Raw genomic sequence first — 24433 nt, forward strand, 5'->3', positions numbered from 1 at the left:
AGAGATCACAAGTGAATCACCACACCACTAAAGAGCATAATACTATTTAAGGTATATTGTCCTCCCACTATATTTTCCCAGTGTTGGGCTTCCTCTATCCCACTCTCTCTATGTCTTCCTCCTGGAGAGGGAAAATAGCCATCTGGTACTAATGGTGGTTAGTTAGTGGAGTAGTTAGCAGAGGCATTTATCACAGTTGACATGTTTCACACAGTACAGCTCCAGTAGATTTACAACAGGGCTGCATTAGGACAGAAATGCGCATGCCTGCAGGCTGAAAAAGGTGATATAATTGCACAATTAAGCCTCAGAGTACAGGGGGACATAATGAGGGCTAGGACCCATGACAGCTGCCAAAATCCTGCACTGGTATTTTTGTCCTGCATAAATCCACTCTTGAAGCAATTAGGCAGGCCATTTTCAATGAGTTTAAACAATATTTTACAGACTCTCTTAGGATGTGCTTCAGGTTTTCAAATCAAATACATGGCCCTATAGTTGTGGATAATGCCCTCATTAGATCTGCGGTTTATCCTTTTCTGTGTTCTAAAAGTGATTCCCAACCAGGGGTACTTGCACACCCCAAGGCGGTACTTTGAGCAAGTTCCAGGGAATGCTTGGAAAGATTTCAGTTTTGCTTTGTTAAATACAGGCAACTATTTTTCATACACGTTCCTTGTTGGACTTGCATCACATTACACATGCATGTTCAAGTGTTGACTTATGTCACTTTTTGCATTTGTCAATGATGTGTGGTGATTAAGGCTTGTGGCTGGTAACCAGAAGGTTGTTGGGCCAATCCCTGCAAGAAGTGAGCCATAAGCCATGCCCATTGTGCCATTTATACCCTCAAGTTGTTTGTTGCAGGATCAGGTCTGTAAAAAGCTTTTTGTTAATGATTGTTTGTTTTTTATTGGACAAAAACTAAACACATTTCAAAGCTCAAAGTTGTACTTGTACAAACATGGTCCCTTAAGACAAGGGTATCACTCTTTCCTTCTCAATGTCAACCTTTCCTTAACCATTTTCTCTTAAAAATGTCAGGACCTTTGAAAAATGTATGATTGCAGCACAGATGCAGGCATTTGCTCTTTCCACCCATGTCTGCACTCCACCAAAGTGGTCCCTCAGGGAAGCCATTCTCTAAACGCACACCCACAACTGCTCGGGGTGCTGCACTCTGGAGTTGCCAGATTGCAGCAGGAATAATTTGGGATGTTTAAGTGGGGGGGAAGACATAGGAGCGTCTTGAGGACGCCAGTGCTCTTTTGGCCACACATTTTAAAAACATTCCACATGGGGTGTACATGGTACGCCTGGGTACATTAATAGAGCAGAGGAATCCAGCAACACTTGCAGCGATAGACTTAATTGGACTTTAAAATAAATAACACTAGAGGTCGACCGATATTGTTTTTTTCAGGCCGATGCCGATCTTTTGAAATCCGGGTCGGCCGATGGCCGATTAATGCTGACGATTTATTTTGGCCGATATGTGCTTGTTTTTAACCTCTTATTTGAACCTTTTATTTGAAAGATAAAATGTAACACAAATAATTACTTAAGATAGACAAAATTTCTCAACAAATACATTTATTGAACACTTGACCAATCTGCACTTGTACACTTAAAATTGAAAATGTATAATGTACAAACATATTGTATAAATAATGTATAACAAATATATTAAATAAACAAAGCAGGTGTTACGAACTGCTCCGAGACACGAAGGTTGAGATCCAAATGCAGCTTTAATTAAGGGGCAATCCAGACACGTAATCCAATATTCAGAGCATCCAAGAGAAGCACAGGCATAACTAGGGATGGGTATCTTTAAGGTTTTAATGGTATTACTACTCTTACCGATACTGCTTATCGATCCGGTACTTTAACGGTATTCTTAACGGTTCTTTTGTTATATATATATATATATATATATATATATATATATATATATATATATATATATATATATATATATATATATATATATATATATTACACAAATATAAACGTTATATAGGCACAGTGATTTAATTTCAGGAAGGTCTACTAACATTACTGTTCAGGTGTGGTCTAAAAAGAAATCTTTTCGTCAACATTTTCATTAGACCGCTTCCCCTTTAAGACCGAGTTCAGATCTAATAGACTCCTGATGCAGCATATTTTCTCCCAACTATTTCCATAACTACGTCCATTTTAGACATAAACTGTGTTTAAGTGAATCTCCAAGCCGGTCGTTTTGACATATTTTTGTGTATAGTTGATCGTTTAGACGCATGAAACCCAAAGTAGCCTATACTTTGCTTGTCTCTTTGCGGTGTGTTTCGAGCGCCACGCCTTGGGAACGGTAGGCTATCTCTTGCGCTCTTTTTATTATTAAACGCGTCCCGCAATTTAGCAACAGTAGCATTTTACAACAATCACCTATCGTGCTGATTCTGACGTTAAGTTTGAGTTTTAGGGAGAAATGTCAGTGCACCGCTGTGAAGGGAAGGAAGTTGTGCTAGACAGAATGCGGCTTATGTATAAATATTCTTTTTATAATCTTTGGAAGGCGAAATCTAAAATAAAATCAGACTAATAATCACATATCTAAACCAGGCTACGTTTGAATGTTTAGTTCTGTCACTCATTAAGCTGTGCTCGTGTTGGGCTCGCTTTTGTGCTCGCTGTGGCACAGCGTGAGCTGAGATCTCTCTCTCTCTCTGACTGCTGAATAGCTAAATTGCATCACAGACAAATGGTTTCATATTATTATTATACATAGAAATGGCTGGCGAGATAAAATAACTTTCTCTTTATAGCAATAAAGAATGTATTTTCTTAATTTCTACAGTACCGACAGCAGAACCGATAACGTCCGAGCTTACCAAAGCCAGTCCTTCAATAGCCTATAGTGCGTTGGTATATTTTTATTACTTATTTATCTGCATTGAGTGACAACCCTCTCAAATATAAGACACACAAACAGAACAATAAAAGTCTCAGATTCACTGTCTGTAATTGCAAAATTCTTGCTTACTTATTGTGACATGATAGCAACCCTTCTGCTGTGATAATGCAACTTCAACTACGCTATCAATATCCAAAGTAGCCGAACGTCATGGCAACTATCGCGTTTGTCACGTTTTTTCTTGAAGTTGGCAGTAACATATCAAAAGTTTTTAATTAAATCTAAAGAAGTTATACAAATTTAACCCTTACTGTTTTCTCCAAGGAACTTAGCTCCTTCCTTAGGCACTGGATGAGGTCTGCTCACTCTGCTGGAAAATGACTCTAGGGGCAGCGTGCGTCAAACACGTGTTCCACAACAACACTAGGCTGCCCACAGATGCGCCTGCCTAATAATCGGCTTGATATGCGTGGATATTGGCCGATGCCGATTATGTAAAAAATGTTAAATATCGGCCGATTAATCGGTCGACCTCTAAATAACACAAAACCACGTGTTTCGGCACGTAGGCGTTCATTGGGGTTCTGGCCTGGTACATTAGACAGGCAGCATCATAACAAGATGGATGATACACAGATTTGCGGTGGGTGATCACTTAAACCTCTTGTGCATTTTGGCCACTAGGTGGAGAGGTCTACGTCTTGGGACTTGCCTCTTCTTCATGCAACCCAAATCCAAGGATCTGCCAAGTCTTTGCTGTCAGTAGTTTTATAGGCAATAGACCCTCCATCTTTTCCATTCTCTTTGCCAGTTAATCAGTTACAGCTTTGGGTGCAGCCTGTTAGCTCATGCCTGGCCAATCTTACGAGCTGCAGATATGACATTTCTTGGTTTGTCCTCCCTCTCCCATGAGGCCTCTTCCCTTTCAGCAGTGATGCTGCTGTGGCAAACTTTTGGATCCTTCACGATACCATATATAATAAACTTTCCAGTGCTCCTCCAAGAGTTAATTGTTTTTCTATGTCAATGTTTTGCAAGTGTTAATTACATCATGCTGCCCATTGAGGCTTCTGAACTCAAATAGATCTTTTCATTGGCTTAGAGATTGTCCCTCAGGTCTTTGCTTTTACCATTGCTTGTCCCTTGTTGGTTCAATCTCCTGTTCTACCTCTTTGCTTTCTTAGGTATACCTTAGTTGTCTAAGAGAGTCCATTTTAGTTTCCAGAAATAACACCTTAGCCAGCAGTAATTAGGCACATTAAAGAAATCTAGAGGACACTTCATGCAATGGCCCAAACCCAAATGTTGACCTCAGTCTTTGCAGTTCAAATTGACTTTTAGTAGACCACTGAGAAGTAAAGGTCCACTACCTGGCCCTAGTCCAATGGGACCCAACCCAGTTTTTAGCAGAGTTTGAGTTAGTTTTTCATATATAATTTCAGGTTTGCATCAGGGTTAAAGTTTGTTGTCATTCTTTTATAAATATTATATAAAAAAAACTTTTTATTGTTAAACCAAGTTTCTATGCATCTGCAATTTCCAAGATTAGGTTTGCTCTTAAAGTTGACTACCAGTCAGGTCACTGTTTCTGCAGCAGTATGTGCTTTGTAATAAGTCCCTGTAATAAGGGCTCTGTAAGTCGCTTTGGATAAAAGCGTCTGCCAAATGCATAAATGTAAATGTAAATGCTTTGCATGGACTATGGCTGGGTAAAAATGATCTCTCTTGATGCTTAAATCTCAAAATCGATCCATGTGGCAACCTATTACAATGCGAGTAAATCACTTGCAAATGTGACAATTTTGTGCTTTGCGACCAAAAGATGTCTGCTTATCCCACTGGCTGGTAAATTTTCAGATTTCACTCAAGTGATTGAGAAGTCTAGTGGGAAAGAAGTTCAGTAGCAAGATCCTTTTACTGCATGTTGAGAGTAAAAGTTTGGTTTAACTTGTTTCCGTGTTATGCATGTCCAAAGACATGGTCCACACAATCCAACTGTCATTGAGTATTGTGTGTTTAAATATGATTTTCTGTTCTTTACAGTCAGTGGTGGATCAAGAACAATAAAAAATATTTAATTCTAATCGCACAGCACGGATGCGGTAAAAAAAAGCAATTAAACTCCACTGGTTAATGTGCTCAACCAAAACACGTAGAGACAAAACACTTGCTGAACTGTCGCTATTATAAAGTTATACAGTTATTTTAGCTCTTGTTCTTCAAACTAACTCAAATTATGCATGTAAACAGTAAACCTGTTACAAATATTTCTATATATACTCTGATCAGCCACAACATTAAAACCACCTGCCTAATATTGTGTAGGTCCCCCTCTTGCCACCAAAACAGCACCAAACCTGCATCTCAGAAAAGCATTGTGAGTTGCTATACTTCTCGCCACAATTGTACAGAATGGTTATCTGAGTTCCCATAGATGTTGTCAGTTTGAACCAGTCTGGCCATTCTCTGGTCAAAGTCTACGGTAACTCAGAAAACCAACCTATAAAATTGTGGTGAGAAGAATAGCATCTCCGAAGAAGATAGCATCTCTGAGATGCGGGTTGGCGCTGTTTTGGCGGCACGAGGGGGACCTACACAATGTGTGTGTGTGTGTGTGTGTGTGTGTGTGTGTGTGTGTGTGTGTGTTAAATTGTTTCAAATTTCAAACAGAATCTAACACAAAACAATGGCAATCTTAGTAAACCCAGAGTACAGTTTTTAAATGTTAATTATTGAAGCAAAAATTTATCCAATACCAACTGGGCCTGTGTTGACAATATATTTGCTTCCTTAATCCTCAAACCTATGAAACTGCGTTTCATAATGATGGGGTTCAGCTGGACTAGACACACCCAGGCCTGGTTACTGCCAGCCCTGTTCAATCAAATCAACACCTAAATAGGACTTTTTCAGCACCATGAAGTTGGCTAAAAGGTCTAACACAGTAGCACACTATGCCAAGGTCAAAAAAAAAGAAATTACATGGAAAAAAGGTGATTGAAATACATCAGTCTGGGAATTGTTAAAAAGCTATTTCAAAAGCCCTGGGACTCCAAATAACCCAATTGAGAGACATTATCTCAAAATGGAGATAACTTGGCACGGTAGTGAACCTTCCCAGAAGTGGCCGACCTTCCCAAATTCCTCTAAGAGTACAACAATGACTCATCCAGGAAGTCACAAGAAAGCTAAGGACAACATTAAGGAACTAAAGACCTCTCTCGCATTAATAAAGGTCACTGTTCATGACTCCACTATCAGAAAGACAATGGCCAAAAATGCCATCCATGAAAGATTTGGGAGAGAAAAACTACTAACCCAGAAGAACATTAAGGCTCATCTGATTTTTTTTTCTTCTCCAGAATACACCTTGATTATCCTCATAACTTTTGGGAGCATGTTCTGTAGACTGGTGAGTCGGAACAGATGGGAAGACCGGTGTCCCGTTACATCTGGCGTTATTCATACACCGTAGTCCACAAAAAGATCATCATACCTACGGTCAAGCATTGTGGTGGTAATGTCATTGTGTGGGGATGCTTTGCTGCTTCAGGGCCAGAGCGATTTGAAATAATTGAGGAAAACATGAATTCTGCTCTACCAGAAAATCCTAAAGGTGAACTTCTAACCCATCAGTCTATGAGTTGAAGCTCAAGCACAATGCAAGTCCACCTCTGAATGGCTCAAAAGAAGCTAAATTCATGTTTTGGAGTGCCCTTAGTCAAAGTCCTGACTTGAACCCGATTGAGATTCTGTTGCAGGACCTTAAAGGAAAGATCATGCGGGAAAACCCAGCTGTGGCTGAACTAAAGCAGTTCTGCATAGAAGAGTGGGCCAAAATCTCACCACAGCGTTGTGAAAGACTGATTTCCAGTTATCGTTTGGTTGCAGTTGTTGCTGCTAAAGATTGCACAACCAGCTAAGTTGAAGGGGCAGTTTTTCACATGGGTGATGTAGGATAACTTTTTTTTTGCTTCAATAAAATTTATTATTTGAAACTAGGTATTTTGTTTACTCAGGTTGCCTTTTTTGTTTTATTTTATATCTAGTTTGAAGATCTAAAACAAATGGAATTTTCAAGACATCCTATTAAATAGTTTGATTTGTAAATTATTTAAAAAGCTAAATGTGACCCAAAAAGATAAACCAATGCTAAAAATAAAATTTAGAAAATGTATAATTTTTTAATGTGCCTATTTAGAATTCCCTTGTATAATTAACCGCATTAGCTGATAAAGTTCTTTGATATTTTAGAAAAATGGACATTATAAATGAAATGTACTCAAATGAATCTGAATCTATTCTAAATCCGATTTGAATCGAGAGCTTGTGATTCAGAATCAAATTGGGAAATCTGTTTCAATACCTAGCCCTGTCATGGACTATTACAAATTAAGGCCACAAGATTGCAAGTCAACATCCAAGTGTCTCATTGGAGGATTTTTTGCTTTTTATAGTGTAACACAAGCAGAAATCTTCACTGCAGTTCTGCATGTGTGCATTTTTTGGAAGAGGGTCTTGGTCATGAAGCATTGAAGTGGTAGTAGTTTGGTTAAAATTACAAAGGTTTCTGGTTCAAGAGGATCTAGAAGCTTACTGATATCATGATGTGTCAACCCTATCACCATCACACTCTTGAACAAGTCACTTAAACTTGAATTGTTGCAGTCACTCTATACTATAGTTATAAGCGACACTATATTGTCTTGGGATCAGCTGTCATCTGGTAGTGATTGTCAGGGTGGGTGTCTGGTATGTGGCTCCTCCAGCATCACTGGAATTTACTTGCATGTCACATGAATTCACAGAACCGTGAGTGAGCCAGAGCATGTTGTCAAACTTCCCGAATGCTTCCTAAATGTGCTTCATATTTGGCTTTGAATGGCTTTACTATGCTCTGAAGGATGACGGAATATCGCTGTATTATGTTTCAACATCTAATATGGAAACGTATGTGTTAAGGAATGCTGTCAAGACGAGTTATGAGCCATGGAGGCTTTGGGATCTAAGGTGTGGGAGGAACACCGAGAGAAATAGGAAGCTGATAGAGTGATATACACCTTTTCTTTATCTTTTTTTCACTGTCCCTATTTGGCAAATCATTCATATATATATATATATATTCCCTCAACCAATACTGAAATGCAACTTGGGGTCTCTGGCAGCCCAAGATTTCTTTTGCTTTTTTTATTTGACCAGGTGTAGAATGTGGACCATAAAGGTGCCCATTGTTCTAATGGAGTTTTCCATGCAGTTCAAATGTGCAACTTGGGGATTGTTGTTTTCATTAAACTGGCACCTGGAAACCACCTGTAGAGTGTAAACACCACCATTCAAAAAGTGTATAGAGCCAAGACAACCACGCATACTACTTTTCCTCTGAAATGGAGCCGGTGCTTTGCCCACATTATTACTGACTTGATGGCCAAACAATTAATAGGCTATTTAACTGTTAATTTAACTGTTCATTTTTCAATTAACTTTTAACTGACTACATTAATATGCCACATCACAGTCTTTGTTTGAAGACTTTTTTTGTTTACTAGTCTAGTGAGTTTTGAGAGAATTATTATTATAATTTGTTTAATTAATGTTTATTTTTTGATATTTTAACATCTAAAGAATTTAATTCAGCATCTTTATCACAAACATCATGTTGATTTTGATGCAACGATCAGAAGTTATAACAAATCAAATTCATAGCATTTTCTCTAAAGAATGCATGTACCATAGAGGTAAACTTAACTAAACAGTTTATTTTTTTAACGTTGGTTTTGTGTTTTGCAGGCGTACACGAGTCAGTTTGTGGGTCTCATCATGTTTGCCCTGCTGATGTGTGATGACAGAATCTCCATACAGCCTCGGAGACGAGAAATCATACAAGGCCTCAAAGTGCTACCAGGTAAATGCGTAGTTCAATACCCCACATTTTTCTTGGAATTGTCTAAGGGGAAAAAAATCTGCTAACATGTGATCTGGCCCCAGTATAAGTCAATGATAAATATTTAACAATGCCTTGATATAAACATTTTGGCAGAACCCAATGAAGAGGGATCGTGTGTATATATATATACATCAATACTGTAATATAAATGGATGGATAATTGATAATTGTCTAATGCTTTTGTAACCTGTCATAGGAAGTTTGAATTGGAGAAAATACAATAGACCCTACAATATCACTTGATAATGTACATCTGTTTATGTTTAAGTGAAAAGAACATTTTGAAAGTTTTGAAGAGTTGAATTTATTTAATTATGTGAATTATCAAAATTCTTTGAAAATTCTTTGAAAATTTCTAGAGAACCCATCAACTAAATTGTTTTGATTTTTCTAAATGTACTGTAGAATTTCCATCAATAAATCAACATTCATAACACTTACAGTAATAGGAAGATACCAAATTATTCAAATTCATGTTTCTTTTTCAATTAAACTTTTCCATCAAGATTTTGCCATTGTTGATACTTATTCATTTGTGATGAAAATAAATTAAATAAATGCAAAATAGAAGCATTGGACTCAGACTTTTAAAAGCCAACGTGTCTCTTTGAATCTTATTTGGTTTGATATTTGCAAAGTTACTTTTTTTGTGATCATTTAATTTAAAAAGTACAAAACAAGTAACTAAATCTTCTAATTCAGGTCAACAATAATGTTTATTTATCTTTCAGCCTGTTTTATAATTCAATACCATACACCGTGATTAATGCTTCAGTAATTATCATGAAATGAGCATTTTATACATCACATCCCTATATGAGAGACTTGAAAATAGCACAGCTACTGAATATAGGAAATTGGGTGCCTGTTACAACGCATTTGTCATCATAAAAAAATATTTTAATGCAGAGTGCAATTGACCAATCAGAATAAAGTGTCCCAGAGAGCAGTGTATTAAGCATGTATTATTTGCTTCAAATATTGGCAAATTCAGACCATTGCTGATACTAAAATCGTCTTTACTTGCATTGTGTAACATAAGTGCTCCAACTGACCTGAGAATATTTAGCAATCGTGACGTGTGGCACATATTTTTGTCTGCAAATTATTCATTAGTTTGAATCTTTTCAGTGAATTTGTCAAACAGATCGATTCAGACCACACATGCACAAATCATTTGGAGTGGTTTCTCACTCAGTTAAACCGTATCGGAATACTTAAGAACACCGAGAACAGACAGACTTCTCGATTTGGTGGATATTTGCCTACTCTCAATTCAAAAAGTTGCCTTTTTGTTTCATAGTTAAATTGTAAAAACTTTAGTACTGTGTCATGTGAATAAAGGGCCTTTCGTACTGAATATGCTTTCGCATCTGCCTGTGCATTTTTTTCCTGTGCAAGCTTTCTAAACATGCGTCTTTGAGCACTGAGCAGCATTTTGCTGTGATTTTAGCATCTCAAATAGGAGTGCTATTTTTTTAGATGCTGTGTTAAGTTAAAAAGAACTTAAACTGCTAAAAACATGTCTTGAGACACCTGCGTTCTGCTCTATTAATTGTTGCTGCATCTTGCATTTTTAGCACAAGAAAAAAAATATATTTTTTTTTGTCCGATTGGCCTCTTTTTCAAATGCTTTAGTCAATAGTCAAGAAATAAAAAAATGCTACTCTCAAAGTCATGCTTTTGTATGCAATTGTCTCCAAAGTCCCCCCCCAGTCTTCAGTTCTTGCTTTCCGCAGAGTTTCAAAGCTGCATCCAAGCCAATGAAGTCAGGAATGTGCTGGCAGCCGGTTACTAAACTTCCTCATGCACTCCAGTAAACTATACTCTTTATTACCAAAACTGCTGATCCTATCATTATTGTTTGCATTGCTGTTTTGGACAAGGTTTAGAGTGTTTGTTCAGGCTGAAACATCTCAAGTCCACAAGTGTGAATGCAAGCTTGATTTCAGTCTTTTGTTCAACATAGTCTCAGAATGAACGTTATTGTAACTATAATTTAGCAAATTGACTTTTTTAGGTGTCGCGTTCTACGTTTCCTAGTGAAATTAACATGATACTCTACTACAACTTGTGTTGTATTCACTTTTATGCAAATCACCACTACGATGGCTGATTATGACTTTATATACTACTATTTATCGCACTGTTACACAAACACTGCTATGTTATGATATCGAAACACTTTTACTAAAACTTAAGATTTGAAAAACAGATCCATCTAATATTCACCTTAAAAACCTTTTCACTCGCTTTTGTTGCCACCTGCTGGACATATAAGGAAACTGCAGCCAAATGTGTAATAAGGCACGGAATTGTTTCTCGCAAAAATGTTGCAACGTCATGTACAACCCCAATTCTGAAAAAGTTGGGACAGTATGAAAAATGCTAATAAAATAAAAAGAGGGATTTTTGTAAATTATATTCATCTTTTGCTATATTGAAAGCACTACAACTGCACATTATGTTTTTCCTTGTGTTTTCATTGTTTTTTGAAAATGTACAGTCATTTCAAATCATATGATTGCAACACCAAAAAAGTTGGGACAGTCGAGTGTTTACCACTGTGAAAAATTATTTCTTCTAATAACACTTATTTTGTTATTAATTTTTGATTCCATTCATAAACTAAATACACATAACAGAAAATACTAACTCAAATTATATACATTAAGCCCCTCCCCCTGAACTTTCCCCCCACCTGACACAAACTCGCAATCCAGTCTAATAACACTTATTAAGCATTTGGGCACCGTAGACACAAGTTCTGGGGGAGATCCAGCCTCCCGTGCTCTCTCAAATGACACCTCTGTGTTAGATCCCGAGGATTCACACAGGGAGGCACAGCGGGGCCATGAGATGGATATGGAAATTTTTGAGGACCTCGTGCCGGCACAAGCCCCACGAGCCCCCCCCTCTGTTGGAGCTCACGCCCTAATTCCGTTTGGCAGCTCTGATGATGATGATGATGACACAGTGTTCCTCGCAGCATCTAGTGAGTGGTCCAAAGAGGATGTTGCCACCCCTTCCCCCAGTGAGGGTGAGGAGTGTGCTCATGCCATTGAGGAACTTCTTGCCAAGATGAGTGGTTCAAGCAAACCAGCTGCCGCCAACAGATGTGCCATTCTTCAGGCGAAGCTTCTCAAGAGTATGGATGAGCAAGGCCCAGATCCAGAGCTTTTTAAGGAGCTCCGCCACTGATCTGGTGCTGCGAGCCACAAAAGCAACCGCCCAAGCCTTCGGGAAGGTGATGTGCAGCCTGGTAGTCCTGAACCGGCATATCTGGCTCATGCTAACAGAAATGCATGACTCTGAAAAAACAACCCTCCTTGACACACCGGTATCACCTGATTGCCTTTTTGGCAATGCTATAGAAGGATTTGCTGAACACTTCATTCCGTCTCATAAACAGTCGCAAGTGATGAAACACTTCCTTCTGAATAAAGCAGTTCTTCTCGGCATGGCAGAGGGCTTGATTGGATATACAAAGTGTTTCACCCCTCTTCCCCACGGCAGTATGTTAGTAATGGGATGTAGGTCAAAATGTTTTTTCTGTGATTCAGACTTAAAAATAAAAAATGTATTGCCAAAAAAGAGAAATGCGCTCATTGTAAAAACACGGGTTGTACATGTATTTTCAATAAAAGAGCTATATCCTCTTCATATCTTACACACCCCTCACATTGTGGCCACCCACTTCCCTATGTTAAGCGGCGCTCGACATGGGGAAGCCATCTCCTCTAGCAAGCAAATCACTAAGGCTGCTGTCTCGCTATGTGGAGCGCATTGCGAGCCCTCACGGGCATGTCCGATTGGGTGATGAAAAAAACTATCAAACACTACTATACGATTCGGTTCACACGCCGGCTGCCATGCTTCAGTGCGGTACTACTTGCAGAAATTCACAATCTCCTTGCGAAAAAGCCGATAGAGATCGTTCTAAACTGCGACACCCACAGGGGGTTTTACAGCATTTTTCTTATTCCAAAGAAAGATGGCGGGCTGTGGCCTATTCTAGATCTGAGATGCTTTAAATTATGAGATCTGAAGGATTTCTTTAATTTCCAGATTAGATAAATTTCCGTCTGGCATTTGCCATGTGGGGGTTTTCTTTAATAATCATCGTCCTAGGGACCTGTTTTATCTCTAGGGCTATGATGTGACGTAGTGCATCATGATGGGTCTCTGTTCCCCTTTTGATTCACAATGTCAAGTGAGCTGAATCAAAAGGGAACGTCTCTGGTTACACCATGTTTTTGGTAAGCTTAATAACTACAGAAAGCAACTCAATTGTTAGTTTAATTAAATTTCATTTTAACTGAATAACACATCCAGTTTAATTGCACAGACATTTGAAGGCAAGTTTGTCGCCCCCTTGAGTATTGAGGGTTCTGTCACCGTAATGCAAGAACGCACGTTTTGTAGCATTCCCATCAGTGTTTGCATGCTTTTTTGCCTTTCTCCTGTAGTGTTCTCCCTTTATTTCAGCGGCAATAGCTTTTAGGCCTCAGATCTCAACACGTCCTGGAATAATACACAATGTTTAGCCATGTTTTTCTGGAATTTGCACCTATATCTTTTCATTTATATGCAATTTACAAGCAACTCTTTGAATTTTGTATTTTCTAAATCTCTCTCTCTTTTTCTCTCTAGATCTGATCAAGGAGGTTTTGAGTCTGGATGAAGAGATTCAGAAGTTGGCGTCTGAGCTATATCAGCAGAAGAGTGTTTTGATCATGGGCCGAGGCTACCACTATGCCACCTGTCTGGAGGGTGCTTTGGTTAGACCATTTATAGTCCTCTTCTCTTTCTCCTCCCCTCCCTCTTCGTCCATCCATCTCCTCACTCTCTTCCTGCGTTTCCTCCATGTGTTTGCCCTTTTACTTTCACAAAATGTCTCATTCCCTTTTAAAGAATAGTCAAAATATTCCATACAAAGACATGAAATGGTAAGTGGGGCTTTCAAGTTCCAAACATCATGAAGTATAATAAAAGCACTGTAAAAGTAGTCAAAGTCTAGTTCGCTATATTTCAAGTCTTCTGAAGCTGTACAATAGCTTTGTTTAAAGGAACAGAGTGAAATTTAAGCGGTGTTCATTTAAGATTTTGCTCTCCGCCATAGCACTCCAATCTCGTTTGCGTTCAATTCAAACATGGCGCCTTAAGAATCATCCTTTCCAAGTTTGATGTAAAATGTTCTTGGTTGTCCCATATTTTGTGACCAATCATCAGTGGTTGAATTGAAGTCAAGATTGAGATTGTGAAGAGGTTGGCCAATCCTAACAGAGGACATTTACATATGCAAGTCTTAAAGGTACAGTAGCAAAAACATCTGGTTTTGTTGTAATCAGTAGAAAATGTAAAAACAAATTACTGCTGTTTTTGATGCAAGAAAACTTTACAAACATTATAAGTGGACTTAAGGAAAAAATATTCTCTCATAATATATATTTTAAATAGACACATTGTAATGCTCTGTCGCCCGTTTGATTAATAAAAACTGATGTACTGTAGTTGTATAGAAGTTTGGCTTTGCAGAGCTCATCTAACTTAACCAACATTGTCAAATTGCTTCCTCAGTTTATTTGCAGTTAAGCAAGAAATGTCAATGTGGTTAAAGTCATTAGCCAAGTCTGACCACAAAAATGTTCATCTGAATCTAAAAGGAATTTGCTAGAGCTTTAATTATGGCAAAACTATTTATTCCCTTATTACATAAAGAGATTTACAAAGGTCTGCAATGATTTGCATGGGCTTCCGTCTAGTCACTCATTCCAGGTTGTGTGATGAAGCTTTTTTTTGGTTGTGTCCTTCAGAAAATTAAGGAGATCACATACATGCATTCAGAGGGGATTTTGGCAGGAGAGCTGAAACACGGACCTCTAGCTCTGGTGGACAAACTCATGCCTGTGATCATGATCATCATGAGGGACCACACATATACAAAGTGCCAAAACGCACTGCAGCAGGTGGTGGCGAGACAGGTGAGAGCCATAGAAGCACCCTTGTTTATGATTAGTGATCGATCAGCGATTGAGCTTTGGCCATTGAAAAATCCATACTGACCATTAACTATAAAGTGGAGTGGTAGAGTACCAATGTAATGCAGAAATACGTGAAATAGACTAACACAATTTAATAGTAGAACTTACATTTTGGAACTGATTTGCGAATGCACACTTCTGTTAATCAAAACATTTAAAACGCTTCTGTTAATCAGCTGAACGGACTCCGATATTCTCCAAATGGACAAATAAGTCTGATTATTTTGGTCTATAACTTTTTTCTTTTAATTTCCTGATAGAAGCACCACTGTTTGCAAGGCGTGAGAAGAATGTAACCCATTTGAATAGACCTTTTTGTCTGACATTGCTTTGTTTGTATATTATGTTCAGATATGTAAAAAAAATGGTCCTCTCTGTAGTTTTTCATGTTTTCTTGAGAATGTGGTTGTGTGTTGTAGGGGCGTCCCATTGTGATCTGTGATAAGGAGGACTATGAGACCATAAAGAACTCCTGTCGCACCATTAAAGTGCCTCATTGTTTGGACTGCCTTCAGGGAATTCTCAGCGTCATCCCACTGCAGCTGCTCTCCTTCCACCTCGCTGTCCTCCGTGGATATGACGTGAGTCCATCTCACTCTTACATGTCTGATTTTATCTTCCGGATGTTTCTCTCTGTCATACTTTTCAATTCTACCCAGCATGTGTTAAATCTTTGGTAACATGAACCACATAAGTCTTCTGTAGTCATAAATAATCTTCTGGAGACTCTTTAACCTGTTAACCAGCAGGGGGGCGCCGGCGGGCCCTGGGGGGGTGTTTATAATTTTATTACCTTTGTTTTATAACAAATATTCAATCAACTATCATAAACTATGCATCATTTGAAAGCTAAAACACTCAAGAATCACGTTCTGAACTTGTTTTTGCAATCAATACACCAGAGAGGAAAGGGTTCAATAAAATGCTGACAGACCGACCCTGTAAATATGAACAAAATGAACGGCAATACTTATCTTTCATCTCCTATGGTTCAGATCAGTTCGGATCGAATCCAAGAAACACCAGCATACATTTCAATGTAAGGGTCTACTCTTCAAAATGCATCCCACTTTTTAATCCAAAACAACAAAAAAATAGGGAAAAAACTAAATATCCTCCTCAGTTTTCATGAGCGCTTCCAGTTAGAGTAATCCATCATGTTCACTTTCAATGAAATATCGATTCTAATTTGTATTCCAATGTTCAAAAACCATCTCTCCCCGTAGTTTGGACTGTTTCTGATAAAATGAGCCATTCCCTGTTTCTCTCCTTCAATCAGAGGCTCTGTAATGACCAAAATATGAAGGGAGCGCAACAACAGGCTGCGGGACCTGTCACTCTCGCACCTCGGTTTTTGACTGGATAAAAGCCACCCAATGTCTTGTCAGCAAAATTTTGATGGATGGGAGTATTAACCAACTAAAACACGAATGAAGTGATTGACAGTTTGCTTAGTTTACCTCAGAAGATCTGTCTAATACATAGGTCTAATACAAGTGCGTCCACTCGTGCGCTCTTCGTCATTTTACGCACAGCGCATTATTATTATTATTATTATTATTATTATTATTATTTTTTTTATTTTTTATTTATTTATTTTTTTTTACGACTTACGGGGCACTTTTGGGGCTCTTAACATGCTCAAAAACTCTTGAAACTTTGCACACGGGTCAGAACCTGCGGTCATTAGGGCCGGGCTGAAGCTGGTAACACGAGATGTTTCTCCATGGACTCGATCCCGTATTAGATCGCTAAGTTGAAACACATCGTCTTGAGTTTTTATGTTTATGAAGTATTGGCAGTTTTTCTGTTCATATCATGTTTTTGATTATAAAATGACTAGCAAAGACACGAGGCTACACGAGTAGCTAGGTGATAGCTGTATATTATACATAAAGACATAATATTTATATCACACACACATTATATTTATGATGCATATAATATAACAAAAATGGAAGGAAAGGATTACAAGAAGTCAGGTGAAGATGGTTTTGATTATAAAATTACAGTGGAGAAGACTAGCAAGATATGAGATTACAGTCTCCAAATGGCCTTTTGGAAAGGACGCCTAGACTTTCCCTGAATAAAAGCTTACAGAAACTACATTTTTGGGAGTATCATCTTCAAATTTGAATCAGAACATGGTCAGACATTCAGTTTTATCTTTATGGTGTTTTCAGGCCTTTAACATAAAAGTCTGATACATTTTTCCCTAAATGAAGTTCATTCATAGAAATCGTGAGTCACTTTCATGTAAATTTGACCTTGTTTTACTCTGTTCCTATGCTACTTTTGAATTAATATGACTCTTGGGTAACAAAGTTTCAAGTGTCTAGTTTAAAAATATCAGAGTTATGAATGTGGAGCATATGGTTTAGGAGTTACAGACATTTGTATTTGGGTATGTCATTTTCCGAAAATTCTCAAAAATAGGGGTGCTGGTTAAGAGGTTAAAGGAATTATCGTGTTTCAATACAACTTAAGCTCAATGGACAACATGCTGTCAATTGCCAAAGACAATAATTGAATCTCTCACTTTATAAAAACATGCAAAATCATGTTTACAGTAAGGCCCTTATATTGGAAGTCTATGGGGCAAGGCATTGCACCGTGATAAAGTTTAAAACGCATGGTTTCGAAAGCCATGATGTGTTAATATGAGTCTAGTGAGAAAATAAATGTGTTTGACGTTATAGCCAATTTTTCAACTCCTGTCAAGACTAATGTAAAGCTGATACACTCTGTAACAAAACATGCAAGGATACCAGAAAGTGATGTAATTATCCGTAGAGTACTGCTTACATGGAGCAAAACCCATCAACATGAATTACATCTGTTACGAATAAGAAGTTCATCCAACTAAAACATTTGTCTCATCGCTAAAAGAATGATTTCATCAACTGTACAGCTTAAGTAACAACCATTTAAAAAAAAGTGCTTTAACAAATATTTAACAAAATCATGAGCTTTACATTGAGACTTTACATTGAGACTTTACATTTGAGTTTTTTCATTTGCATCTCAAGTTTCTAGTTCAATAACGTGGTCAGTCTGAACGGCACCTTAGCAGTGTATTTACTATTTTGGTAAAATCTTCTGGCATTTCCCAGTGGACATTTTTAATAATAGGATCAAATGGGCAGATTCAATTTATATTAGGGCTGTCAATCGAATAAGTTTTTTAATCAAATTAATTACATGGTGTCCCAATTAAAAATATTTGCTGAGAAAGCCCCTCATATAACAATAATTCAATATATATAAAGATTATACATATTTATATCAATATATAATTATACATAGTTATCTTTATATATTTAAAAAGTATGTGTGTGTGTGTGTGTGTGTGTGTATGTATGTGTGTATATATATATATATATATATATATATATATATATATATATATATATATATATATACACTCACCTAAAGGATTATTAGGAACACCTGTTCAATTTCTCATTAATGCAATTATCTAATCAACCAATCACATGGCAGTTGCTTCAATGCATTTAGGGGTGTGGTCCTGGTCAAGACAATCTCCTGAACTCCAAACTGAATGTCAGAATGGGAAAGAAAGGTGATTTAAGCAATTTTGAGCGTGGCATGGTTGTTGGTACCAGACAGGCCGGTCTGAGTATTTCACAATCTGCTCAGTTACTGGGATTTTCACACACAACCATTTCTAGGGTTTACAAAGAATGGTGTGCAAAGGGAAAAACATCCAGTATGCGGCAGTCCTGTGGGCGAAAATGCCTTGTTGATGCTAGAGGTCAGAGGAGAATGGGCCGACTGATTCAAGCTGATAGAAGAGCAACTTTGCCTGAAATAACCACTCGTTACAACCGAGGTATGCAGCAAAGCATTTGTGAAGCCACAACACGCACAACCTTGAGGCGGATGGGCTACAACAGCAGAAGACCCCACCGGGTACCACTCATCTCCACTACAAATAGGAAAAAGAGGCTACAATTTGCAAGAGCTCACCAAAATTGGACAGTTGAAGACTGGAAAAATGTTGCCTGGTCTGATGAGTCTCGATTTCTGTTGAGACATTCAGATGGTAGAGTCAGAATTTGGCATAAACAGAATGAGAACATGGATCCATCATGCCTTGTTACCACTGTGCAGGCTGGTGGTGGTGGTGTAATGGTGTGGGGGATGTTTTCTTGGCACACTTTAGGCCCCTTGGTGCCAATTGGGCATCGTTTAAATGCCACGGCCTACCTGAGCATTGTTTCTGACCATGTCATCCCTTTATGGCCACCATGTACCCATCCTCTGATGGCTACTTCCAGCAGGATAATGCACCATGTCACAAAGCTCGAATCATTTCAAATTGGTTTCTTGAACATGACAATGAGTTCACTGTACTAAAATGGCCCCCACAGTCACCAGATCTCAACCCAATAGAGCATCTTTGGGATGTGGTGGAACGGGAGCTTCGTGCCCTGGATGTGCATCCCACAAATCTCCATCAACTGCAAGATGCTATCCTATCAATATGGGCCAACATTTCTAAAGAATGCTTTCAGCACCTTGTTGAATCAATGCCACATAGAATTAAGGCTGTTCTGAAGGCGAAAGGGGGTCAAACACAGTATTAGTATGGTGTTCCTAATAATCCTTTAGGTGAGTGTATATAATCATTGTGTCAGTGTCAATCATTGGCACACAGTTCACAGCAATCCATTTCACAAGTGAATTTGTCAATCAGTTGGAGATTTATCATGAGGGCTTGTTTAAGGACCCGTCAATCTACACCTGCGTCAGACATGCTTGTGTAGTGTCTCTGGTGCGTTGCATCATAAACATAAAATGTTTAGGTCAATGTGTCAAGTTAAATAGTTTATTACTCAATCTTTAAACACATCTTGAGATCTCTTAGTTCGCATTTGTGCTCCTTCAAGTGTTTTGAACGCAAGAATGTAATGCATGTTTGTGTTCTTCCTACTGAAATGTTTTCTTCACTGTATAAACTGTGCGTTGCTCACACAGCTGCAATTTCACTTACTGCCCCCTGGAGTAAACAGGTGCTACTACAGGAATCTTCCTTATTATGGTGCAATTTAATTGCGTAATTTAACGCATCATTTTTTGTCAAATTAATCTCACTGAATTAACGTGTTGAATTGACAGCCCTAATTTATATCTAACTTTATTAGCAAGATAAAATAAAGTATACATTGCAAGTTGATTATTAGATACAGATATTAAACCAATTGAATGCTGAAGTTTTATTTGCTGAAGTTTAAAATCTCAAAACTATTAGTTTCTCTGGCTGCCGTTCAGACTCCATTGCGCACTTGCTGATTTTGTCTCGTGTGGTTTCGTTTTTGACATGGGTTCAAATGAAAGTGAGTGTTTTAGGGCGATGCGAAGAGATATGGCAGCTTGCCCGTATCTCTGCCTCACATGGCTCACCGCTTGTGGGTGAAGTCTCCATTCTCTGTACAGTAAATCCCATGTTTATTATGCTCGGACATGCGTCATGTGTTATAAGCTTGCACTTGCACTGTTTCGGTGTCAAGATGTGCAGTCAAGTTGAGCGTGCACCTCCTGAAATCTTTATTTTTATGCATTAAAATCTCCACTATTAATTGTTGAAATGAATGCATTATATTTTCCAGCCCTAACTATTACACATTGCTTTTTGGGTTATGTATTTGCTGCACCCTCTTGTGCACTTGGATTTAAAATGTTGGTGATCACTGATGTCCTGTAGCTTTTCCCCTAACTGAAATGTTTAGGGTTACACTTTATTTTACTATGTCCTTTTTGCACATAATGCATGTTACTATTATTAATTACTATGGTAATAATACATTTAAGCACAATATTGAAGAACAGCTCTACAAAATAAGTACACATTAACTACATGTAGTGCATTAGTATTTATCAGGAATGACCAATGAAAATACATGCTGGACACTGTAAAATAATGTGTCACCATCTTTATAATTGTAATTTATTAAAGTAATTAATTAAAATTGTATTCACATTTAAGGGAATAATTCAAATGTAGTTTCTTTTTGACAGCCCTAATACTGTCCATGGATCTTCATTTGTGTTGAACCCCAAACTTTCTTTTGAGAATCTTTTAAATGACCCCTTAACAAATGTATTTATTTTAGTTTTGTATTAATTATTCTCCTCCATTCTACACAGGTTGATTGCCCAAGAAACCTGGCCAAATCGGTGACCGTAGAGTAAACGCCTCCCAAACGATGGCCTAAAACATACACAGATCCATACACATCAAGTACTGACTAGCTTTCATATTATAAAATAATCTAAAGTTTATCTCTGTATAACTGTATCTCCTCTCAATGCATGTTTCTGGAAGCATACCATTGCTGTTGACTGGATTGTGTTTTTCTTTGGTGACGTGGTATGGGGTGGCAATGTAATAGCTGCCCATGCTATAAAAAAAAAAAGAAATCTCATGAAACGTCTCTTTATTAGAAACAATTCCACAGTCTTGTGGTATGTGGGACTGAAACAAACTCTGAATCAGTGCTTAATTGTAGTTTGCACACTTTTGTTTATCTGCTGCCATTTAAGGGAAAATCTTGTTATTGATAACTTCAGCATATTTCGTTTATCCAGAAATGATTTCTGATTATCTGAAATATTAAATGCAAATAGATTTCCTGTTTCCAGAGTTAACCTTAGCGCATACAGTGACCTTTAGAATGATGAATACAATAATCGGAAATTGCAGTTGTTCAATAACTGCTAACATCTATGAGTGTCTAGCAAATTTCGTCATACGCAGATCTGACATCAAGTAAAATGAGTCATCTGAGTGCATTGCTTTGTGAGTTTAAAATGAAACTTTTATACTCCATTTTCCTTTTATGGACAAAAAACAGCCCTGTTGTCTCTCATCAAAGGTTTTATACATTATTGTGGCAAAGAAATGATTGAAACTATAGTTTGTCAGAAAGAAAGTTAATATGTCAAAAGGACGGTCATTTTTAATGATGACAATCCCTGTAGAGATTATGTACATGAAGGGAAAATAGTAAACGTATGTATTGTTTATAATCTATTGTAGATATTCTATATGACTCATTTCATTGGTTTCAATATGATTTTGCCAGAATGAGTAATGGAAATGTTGTTTGGTTTGATTTGTTAATATCAAGACGACATCTGGTATGTTAAAACACCAGCAAACTGTTACAAAGCTAAATGTTTTGTTTACAGGGTTTGATGAAGAGAAAAATAAGTTGTTTGCATATTGCTTTTCAAAGTGGGATGTTTTGGTTCCCATTAAAAGCCCAAACTAGGAATAATGAATCAATGCAGTTGGTGACGCAAAATAATGTATTAATATATTTGCTTTACAATCAGCTTGTCTTTTTACTATGAAATATATATAGTACAGTAATCTGAACTTACTTGTCGACATGTGTAGTAAATTTATGCATAAAGGTTTTGGCTTTTGGAATTACTTTTTCTTTCCTTGTAATAAAGGAGAAAAGTTGGTCTCCAGTTTACAGTAGTACAGCCAGTAGACGCAGATAAATAAACACAAAAACACGGCGCATGTCCTATACAATGCCACCTTCATTTTTGTTTATAATATTAATGTGATTTTTACATTTCACGATTGTCGCCATGCACTAAATCAACCTTAAACCAAAATTGCCTAATTTATTAATGTTGTGTAACCAAAGGTGTGTCTTTTTGAATTGTTGATGAAACCTCACATGGGACAAAGGTAAAATTACAGCCTTGTGCTTTTTGTTATTTGGGAGCTGGTACAGTATGTCAGACTTCTTGCAGTTTTAAATGTTTCACTGACTGTAGCTTATGAAAGTATCTTCATGTATTGATGATTGGCTGTAACTGTTAATTCACTCCCAAGATGTTAGACTTAAAAGATTCCCGTAGTTTCATTAAGATGTATATTTTCACATTTTTTTTTAGTTTGTTTATATGTTAGGTTGCACTTTATCCCAAAACGGTTGTCCAAATCTTTTTTTATGGGCCAAGCACCGAAAGTGGGAAGGCACCTATTGTATCTGTTGGTGTTCTTATTATTCTTCCGGCGAATGTCTGTGGCTGCCCATAGAACCGTACAAAGGAAATGTATGACATTTGGCACACTGATAGAGGACACTCTCAAATTGAACCAACCCAAATTAGGAGTCTCTCACTCAAACCCTCTAGCGCCACCAGCAGTTCTAATTTTCACTTGCGTTTCGGCCTAAAACGTTTAAATCATGAGTCCTAGAAACAAAATTCTCTTTTCCTCTGATTCTTTAAGTCATGTTCCATAAGCATCATTATTCATCTCTGCGGACTCAATTTTCCGCCATTTTGAACTCTTTTTCGAACTCCTACAAGACCATATGTCCGATTTACTAAAAATGTAGCATGTAACGTCTAGAGCAGAGATGCCCAAACAAGAGCCCGCGGGCGAACTTTGATGACCTTTGATTTGGCCAGCCTTGAAGTATATGATAAGTGAAAAAAAAATTATTTGGACTCTATTGACGCGGCTTTTCGTTGCATTAATTTAGCAGTTTGCAGAGTAATTTTTTTTTGTATAATGAAATGTAGAAATTAAGGGAACCAGGGCAATTTTAATATAAAACAGTTTTCAGAGCGTGAAATTTGGTGCGGGATTCCAGCTATTGCGTACAATTTTAATAATTCCCGCAATTTCCACATTCAAAATGCAGGAAATTCCTGCACACTTTTATTCACAGTTTACAGTGCAGCTGCAAATGAGTCTCTATATTAGCAAATCAATAGATGCATATGCTCACACCATAAATGTGCAGGCGGGCACTCAACTTCTCACACTTTGCATAATTTCGGTGTCATGCCCACAGCCTAAAATGATCAAATGCTACAATGTAGTTAATAATAATATTAACAAAAATAATATCTCAATGTGTTAAATAGCTTTGATGTATTATTAATGATAAAATAATTTTACAGAACATTAACCATCGCTGACTAATATCTCGGACTAATGTTCATTGTTTTATTAAATTGGCTTGGAGTTGCTTTTGAAGTTTTCTTTATAAGCTCCTCATTCCAAATCTGGAGAAATGCTGTCATCTACATCTACTGTGTCTTTGCATTTGTTTTGTGGGCTATTTATTTGCCTATATTTAAGCAAAATATTTGGAAATATGTGAATGAGAATTAAAAAAATTTTTTTAGGAATAATGCACGTTATGCAATATGTAAGGGGGTGAATCAAGATTGACTTTTGACACTCTGTAGGAAAAAGTTTGGGCACCTCTTGTCTAGAAACACTCATGACAAAACGTTGTGAGATTTATTATGATAGACTTAACTATTCACGTATAACGCTTTTACAAATTTGTGTGCGAACACGGCAAAATGGATGTGAGGCTGTATCTTCACAACGCTTTAGCGTATTGACACAAAACCTGACCTTAAGGGTACCTGCAGCATTTCAGCACAGTGCTAACCAATGATCAGGAGAAATTAATAAAGCAAATTTTTGCTTATAACTGAATAGCTTTGCTTTAAATTGTTTAAAAAATTATCTTTAGA

At 37.5% G+C, this 24433-nt stretch overlaps 1 protein-coding gene across 1 annotated transcript in view; it reads left to right on the plus strand.

Annotated features, from left to right (window-relative positions):
* Positions 1-22531, plus strand: part of LOC127631297 (glutamine--fructose-6-phosphate aminotransferase [isomerizing] 1-like) — a 53611-nt gene extending 31080 nt beyond the window's left edge. Inside the window, exons 15-19 of the mRNA XM_052109382.1 lie at positions 8684-8798; positions 13494-13621; positions 14657-14824; positions 15304-15465; positions 21056-22531. Of these exons, the coding sequence (XP_051965342.1) occupies positions 8684-8798; positions 13494-13621; positions 14657-14824; positions 15304-15465; positions 21056-21100 (618 nt within the window). The 3' untranslated portion in view covers positions 21101-22531. The remainder of the gene's footprint in view (positions 1-8683; positions 8799-13493; positions 13622-14656; positions 14825-15303; positions 15466-21055) is intronic.
* Positions 22532-24433: the final 1902 nt, after the last annotated feature.

The sequence above is a fragment of the Xyrauchen texanus genome, chromosome 37, assembly GCF_025860055.1.
Source record: "Xyrauchen texanus isolate HMW12.3.18 chromosome 37, RBS_HiC_50CHRs, whole genome shotgun sequence".
In the NCBI taxonomy this organism is placed as follows: domain Eukaryota; kingdom Metazoa; phylum Chordata; class Actinopteri; order Cypriniformes; family Catostomidae; genus Xyrauchen; species Xyrauchen texanus.